At 32.2% G+C, this 8397-nt stretch overlaps 1 protein-coding gene across 1 annotated transcript; it reads left to right on the top strand.

The window, feature by feature from the left end:
- Window positions 1–564: 564 nt before the first annotated feature.
- Window positions 565–1658, top strand: LOC149206704 (ethylene-responsive transcription factor ERF024-like). The gene has a single exon (XM_089393781.1). The coding sequence runs from the start codon at window positions 840–842 to the stop codon at window positions 1575–1577; it is 738 nt and encodes a 245-aa protein (XP_089249907.1). The 5' UTR covers window positions 565–839; the 3' UTR covers window positions 1578–1658.
- The last annotated feature ends 6739 nt before the right edge of the window (window positions 1659–8397 follow it).

Here is an 8397-nt window from a genome sequence, read left to right as displayed (position 1 = left end):
ATTTATTATTAGAAACTATTTTTATTTTTTATTTTTATTATATAAGACATATTCTACATTTAATATGGTCTATTTTTTTATAATTTCTATTAAAATTATGAATATTTTTTATTTTTTATAATTTTTTTTATAATTTGATGAAAATTAAATTGAAATTAACTCAATATAATAACTTCCCCCTATTGAAATGCTAGGATGAAGATTGTCCATCCAACCAAAACGCCTATTAAGATAGTTTAATTTCTAAAACGAATTATGAATAATTTATTATTAAGAACTATTTTATTTTATCTCTTTTCGATATGAGACATATTCTACCTTTAATATTGTCCATTTTTTTTAATTACTTTTTGGTATAGGACATATTCTCCATTTAATATAGTCGCTTGTTTTTTTCAAAGTAAACGACGATAGAAGTGAAAGAAGCAGTTTCGCCGAAGAAGGATTTGTTTTGGGCTTTGCAAGTGGATGAGCGAGCAGAGTTCGGTTTGGGTTTGATAAGACCATACAAGTTAGAAGAAGTCCCTGGAATTAACTGGAATATACCGTCCACGCTGCTGTATGGCGCGTAAGGTGCTCGTCTGTAATAAGACAACGATTCATGGACTATACCTCTACTCCACTGTGTCTGAGCTTCCTTAGTTGCAATCACAACCTCTGTAATCTAGCTGTTATGGATGCCAAACACCTGCCTGGAATTCCATATTTAAACGTCCATTTACCCCACAAACCATCATACCCGCCTGCAATTCCATACTCATATGCCCAATTACTCCACAAGCCATCATACCCCTATGTAGTAGCGTCCTACCAGCTAAAACTTTTCCCCAGAATTGTATATGGATAAGCAATCTCATGACACACGAGCAAGCAACAAATCTGCATCGACAACTAAGGATGGGATGAAGAGGTTTCGAAAGCAAAAGGGGGCTGCCACTTCCCCGGCACAGGACAGAACGTTGAAGGTGCAGTATCCAGGGTACAGAGGCGTGCGTCGTCGTAGTTGGGGGAAATGGGTGTCTGAAATTCGCGAACCGAAAAAGAAAACGCGAATCTGGCTCGGCTCCTTCGATACGCCAGAAATGGCTGCTCGAGCTCACGATGTCGCTGCTTTCCACCTGAAGGGCAAGAAGCGTGCGTTGCTTAATTTCCCAGAGCTCATCGATTGCCTCCCACGACCGATCTCTTTGTCTCCGCGTGACATTCAGGCTGCCGCTGCAGAAGCAGCCGTTGCGTTCAATCGCAAGAAACAAGAAAGGAGAAGCCCAAGAAACCATCCAGTAAGTAATGAGCCCTCGGCTTCCTCGTCGCACCAATTACTATGCACAACAATTAACTCGGGCTTTGAGACAGCAAGTGCCGAGGTATCAGGGCAAACGAATTCTGGTAATTTCTCCTCAGTTTGTAACCCAACAGAAGGCATCGGTGAGCGTGTAGCGGTGGAGGAAGACGTGTTTGAGTCACTTAACTTATTTACGAATTTGGCAGAAGCTCTTATGCTTTCTCCCCCTCCTCTCTGTGGTATTCATGAAGACGAACATAATTTGGAGGAAGGCTTTCTTTGGTATGGCTTCTGAAACGGAAACCGCTGATAGTTCGTATAAAGCTACACTGATGCATCTTATCCCTTGTCATTCTAACAACGTAGACGTTTCCATCTCTGGAAGCATAAGATAAGTCAACTTACAAAGTATAAAGTTACATAAATGTACTTTATTTTGCATCCATCTAATAAATGGATGTTCCAAGTTTTTCCTAACATTCCAAATGGAAGGTGTTTCAATTTTCCTTGTGCGACCTTGTAGAATTCCAAAAACTATCGAAGTCGATGGAAATTTTATATCATCTCGGCAAAAAAAAATATGATAAAGGTAGTTTTTATACATATATAGATGGTAATTTTTTTTTTACAGATGGGAAAATTTATCATAATTCAGTTATCAAATTAGCAATGAGGACAATCATCTCTAGTTACTAATAGTGAATGCAGGGTGATGATGAGGACAATCATCGCTAACTACTAACAGTGAATGCAGGGTGACTCATCACCCTTATTCAAGGAAAACCAGATCAAACCAGACCACTTGGAATAACTTGTTGGTGGTCCATAACCGGGTAGGCTTGCGGGTAGGCTTTCACTCATGCTCTGGGTCTTGGGTCGTTAACCTATTTCCTTAGGTCCTAGGAAGAGGAGCTCTTAGCCAAGTAGAAGTACCTTTAGGGCATACTCTAGGCCCAAAGATGATGGTATTATATCATATATCATGTTATATATATATTATTTTTGTTATTTGTTTCTAAGTATATCAAAATTATTACAAAATATTTGAAATAAAGTTAATAATTTAAATGAATTTGGATAATTTTTATAAATATAGTGTTTTCAATTTAAATGAAAAAGGTAGAGGATTTCTTTTCAATAATATAAATACATTTTACTTAAGTCTTAAATCTCATGAAAGAGATCAAAGATATAATTGGGGACATGCCAACTCATTGGAAAAGTAGTGTTGGCTTAGTTACTATAGATATAATAGGATGGTAAGACTTGGTACAATGGAGTAGCTATGAGATCTTGGGGAAAAATGAGAAAGCCAAGAAAGAAGAGGAAATGAGGGCACACTAGTTTAATTAGTGTTTCTAATTGACATTGTGTCTATATATATATATATATATATATATATATATATATATATATATATATATATATATATATTTCATTCTAATTATACACATAACATATATATATATATATGTATATATATATTTCATTCTAATTATACACATAACTTGTATATATTAAAGTAAATAAGAATTAAATACACATTTTATTCATTCATACAAAGCTCATTTCACTATGAAAGTTGTGAATACGAGAGTGAATATGTAACATTTCCATTTTTTTGCTCAACCTAAATGCAAATAAAAATCATCAAGAATTGGGGGGTTTATTCTAGAGTTACTTTATGGGATAAAGAGAGTCAATTGATTCTGTAGTTGCTTAAAACCCCTTAATTATATGAACATAGAAAAAAGAAAAATGCTACATGGAAAAGGCACATAATAAGAAATAAAATTGTGTATATTTGGGCCTCCTTGGTATGTGTAAAACACACTTGGACTCCTACAAATGCCAATAGGTTTTTAAATATTCACAAACACATATACATAATAAAACAAAGCTGACAACAAGATAATATGTATAATTAAATGCAATAAAATAAGATGTAACCCATTTTCCCAATAGAAGGATGCTCTTCCTACTTTACATTTTGAATTGGAATCCTTCCTTTTAGGTGAGGATCTAAGAAGAATACTAAACAAAGTAAGAAGAGTGAAATCATTACAATGATGGTACAACCTAGTCTCGAAGCCAAAAATTGAGAGGCAGGACCTAAACCAATGAAAAAACATAAATATAAGCTAAAACACCTCCTTGAACAAGGATAATAATGGATGGAGAACTAATTTGAGATAAAAAAATTATATGATTTTTGCAGTTTATGCCAAATCCCTTCTTTTAGGTGGGGATTTGGGAAGAATATCAATAAAATTGAGAAGAGAAAGAACTCTAAAACCACCACGAGATGCAATGTCCAAGCCCAAAAGATAAAGGGAAAGATCCAAACTAGTAACTAAGAATTATGCATAAAAACTACAAAATCTCCTTAAGTAAGGAGGAAGATGGAGATGATAAATTGAGTAAGATCCAAGAGAAAATATCGGACTAATGTACATGACTAATATTATAATACATTGATCAATGAATGTATAAAATCTCTCTCACACACACATGGAGAGATAGAGAGAGAGGAACAACCCATTTATAGGAAACTAATTGTTAGGGAATGCTCCAATGTCATAAGAAAACAAGGGTAAAAAGAACGCTTTCTTCATATCAATATATCATATTTGAATTCCACATCATGTGTTTAAAAATTAACCATTTATGTTAGGTGGAAAAGTACATCTTATTTGCAATATAAAATGGATTAGGAAACAAAATCACTAATCACATAGTGTGACAAGGACATAACTAATCACAATACTAGAAAGCCAACTACATCCTTAGGAAATGCTCCAAAATAAAAATATATAGAAGATTCACTCAAAGGGGGAGATTTAACATTTGCAATTGCCCCATGATGCATGTAGGAAGGGTGTATATGTATAAAATTGTGATGTGCAAATTTTATATATTGCATTTCTCTCCCTGGAAAGAGTAGTGATATAGTAAAGTTAAGGATTTATGACTAAACAAGAAGCGTAAATAAGGCCTCATAAGTAGTTAAGAAAATAAAATAAGGGGTTAGTATTAATAATCACATAATTTCAAACTAGAATAAGAAGGAAAAAAAAATAGTGACGTTTGATAAGTGACATTGAGAAATGAGGTTCATGGGGATGTTTCTAAATTGAAAAATGCAATAAACTATAATTCCCCAGCATATCATCATGTCTCAAAGCTAGATCTATCAAGCAACATGGAGACCTTGTTTCTATTATAAAGGGATGGCACTAAACTGTCTAAGTTCCAATGCATGCATGTGTATTCATTCAAGCAAGAAGATAAAAAAAATAATGCAGATGAAGGTAAGGAGGAAACAAAGTGACAATCAATAACAACATCATGCTTGCAAAGAGATATGAAAAAGTTGAGAAGTGGCATGAAAGTATGAGACCAAGTTATATTAGTAGAGCTAATGGTCCTATCAGCAACTCAATAATGCAAGGAATACATAATATATAAAAAAGAAATGTCAAAATGTGAGAGGGTTTTAATTCCATTCCACATATATGTCAGTGTGTTGTAGAGTGGTGCTCATAGGTCAATCATGGGAGATAAAAATGTTATTGGTATAGAAGGTACATGTCTAAAATAGCTTGAAAATTTGTATTAACTTCATCATTGAGTTATATAAAGAAATGTGTATATTAGATTAGGACATAAATTGTGTAATGATGGAAATGACATAATATATAAAGGGAACAAGTGTAAGACTATGACCAATGATTGGAATTAAAAATAATCCCAACCTTAGCTTAATAAATTATAATTTTTCCATGATAAATTAAAATAATCTTTGTTCATTACTCACACGAAAAAAAAACTATCTTCACTTCATCCTATACAACATTCATAACATACATTGATACATAAAGAAATTGAAAAATAATTACATTGACAAAATAATCACAAACTTAAATATAAATTAACATAGAAATAATTTAATATCAAAATTATTTTTCTTCATAGAAACATTTATAAATTATTATTTATAAAAATAAGAAATTACAACTTTTCTTTTATTCTTAAAGCTATCCTTTAAATACATTTTACATAACTCCCATAGAAAACTTACCAAATTTCTTGAAAAATACCTATTTAAAAAATTTGCAATTGCATCAATTTGTAATAGCTCATAACCTATAATAATCCTTATACATACATATGACTAAGTTGGTGACTCATAAATAAAATTTCTACTTAATATAATTAAGGTATTAAGGTATTCATTTACTAAGACAAAAAGTATTCATGCACTAATACAAAAAGGACAAATGCGAGCTTGAATCTGTTAATAAATATAATGCAAAAAAATTCTTAATCATGATAAAAAGAAGAAAAGGAGAGAGGTGGAGTGACCCCATCATTTATTTCCTACAACACTAGAGAGCCAACCACATCCTTAGGACCATCCTTTAATATATTTCTAGTAGTATTATTAACCACTAATAATATGATTGAGCGTGATAATTATGGAAACATTTTGCAATATTTTAAGTGGTTCAATTAATACAATTAAACCCAAAATATTCATCTTATATATTTTAATCCTTTAGTTTTTGACAACCAAAGAATCAATAAAACCAATAGTTTGTAATTAATTTAGTTATTTTTAATTTTTTTAATGCATGTTAGAATTGATAATTAGGCTAGTCTTATATTCATATGACAAAAGGTTAATTTTAGTTTTTACCACTAAAATTCTTAACTAAACCATGCCACACTTAACATGTGGCGATGGGTAAGAAATTTGGTATTTGAACATGATACCTTGTACTGATATTTATTTTACATTTTCACAAGATTTCCATGTAAGCTCTTTGTGGACAGATGTGGGGGTTGGGTATTTTGGATGCCTTTATTAATTACACACTCCAAAAGAAATTTTACTACCATAAGTTTTGAATTCTTATTTAGGCCTCTACTTAAACCCAATTTAAAATTTATTAAATGGTTCATATATATGTGTGTGTGTGTGTAATCCTCATGCACCAATGTTGAGGCCTTGACAACCCCGGGTTTTAAAAAAAAAATCACCCCTTCCTTCTTCATTTTCTTCTTCTCTGGATTTATATTGATGTTATCTCCTCATTTCCTTGGAGCCTAGTTTCTCATAATCAATATTGAAAGGGGATACTTTTCAAAATTTTCTTTAATTTATCCCCTTTCCTCACATGTTTCTTTTTCTTTTAGTTTGATCTCATTTCCTTTGATTGAATTTACTTCTCTTTGAACTCTTTCACTTATATTTACTTTATTTTCTTATTAAAACTTAATAAATCCTTTGGAAAATGTAAAGTTAACATGTTGTAAAAAGTTCTTGGGAAAATATAAAGTTAATGCTTTGGGATGTTGTGGTTTTATGTAAAGTAGATGTGGAAAATAGTTATCCATTTCATGTTCTCAGAAATAAGACACCTGAAATGTGGTATGGTCACATCCCTTTGGTAAGGCATTTCAAGGTCTTTTGTTTCACCTTCTATGCCTTGATTTCCAAGAAACAAAGAAGAAAGCTCGATTCAAGGACTTGAAAGTGCATCTTCATGGGGTATTTAGATACCACCAAGGCATGTCATCTTTGTAATGATCTAAACAAGATGTTTATTATTTCTATACATATAATTACCAACAATGCTATTGAGTTCCATCTTGATTGCTTGATGCTTACAATATAGGAGCATTCCCTAACAACTAGTTTCCAGTAAATAGGTTGTTCCTCTCTCTCTCTCTCTCTCTTCAACATTTGTAATTACCCCATGATGCATATAGCAAGGGTGTATACGTATAAAATGTGTGATGTGAAAATTTTATATATTACATTTTTCTCGGTGGAAAGAGTAGTGATATAGTGAAATTGAAGAGTTATGAATTAACATAAAGACAAATTAAGGCCTCATAAGTAGCTAAGACAATGAAAGATGATAATCTAAAGGAAAGAAGGGGATAATAGTAATAATTAAAAAGATTCAAACTAAAATAAGAGATAAGAAACATCAGTTCCTTATAATAAGTGACATTGAGAAAGGGGTTGATTGGGATGTTTGTAGAACTATGGAAAAGGAAATAAGCTATAATTCCCTAACATATTATCATGTAAGAAAGCTAGTTCTATAAAGCTACATGAAGGCCTAGTTTCCCTTATAAAGGGGTCGAATTGAACTATTTGTGTGCGAATGCATGTAGGTGTATTGATGCAAGCAAGTAGGTATGCAAAAGAATGTGAATGAAGGTAAGGAGGAAATGAAGTCACAATCAATAACAACATCATGATTTCACAGAGAAATTAAAAAAGTGAGAAATGACATGTAAGTATTAGATTGAGATATTAGGAGATCTAATGGTTCTATCACCAACTAATTCATGTAAGAAATACTTAATATATAAAAAAGAAACAAGAAAAAGAGAGAGGATCATACTTTCCCTTACACATGGATATTAGTGTGTTGTAGAGTGGTGCTAATAGGCCAATCATGGGAGATAAACATATTATTGGTATATTAGGTATATGTATAAAATAATTTTAATAATTGAATTAAATTCATCATAAAGTTATTTAAATAAATGTGTATACCAGATTAGAAGGTAAAGTGTGTAATGAGGGAAATGGCCTAATAAATAAAGAGAATAAGTGCAAGACTTTGTTCAATAGTTTATATTAAGATTAATCCCAACCTTATTATAACAAATTATAGTTTTTCCACACTATATTTAAATAATATTTTTTCTTTACTCCCCTGACAAATAAATATCTCCACTTCTTTGTATACAACATTCATGCCATTCACTAGAGCATAAAGAAATTGAGAGATAATCACATTTAAAAAATAATTACAACCTTAAATAAGCTAACATTAAAATAATTTAATATTAAATTATAATATCTCCACTTCCTTGTATATAACATTCACGACATTCATCAAAGAGATATAGAACAGTCGGTGAAGGAGCGCGCTGTTAAGGTACTCCGTATGCAAAGGTCACCGGTTCTAGTCTCGTCGATACCAAAAAATCCAGCATGGTTTCTGCTGGTGCGGCTTAGGCCGGGTGCGATCCCCGGGTGACTTTGACGACTTAGATGCCCCTGAGTCGTGGCCTCTCAGCCACAGGGT

This window comes from Pinus tabuliformis, chromosome 1_2 (genome assembly GCF_031772625.1).
Source record: "Pinus tabuliformis cultivar Carrire ecotype Pingquan chromosome 1_2, CPIR1, whole genome shotgun sequence".
Classification (NCBI taxonomy): Eukaryota; Viridiplantae; Streptophyta; class Pinopsida; order Pinales; family Pinaceae; genus Pinus; species Pinus tabuliformis.
This window is presented reverse-complemented; position numbering and strand designations above follow the sequence as displayed.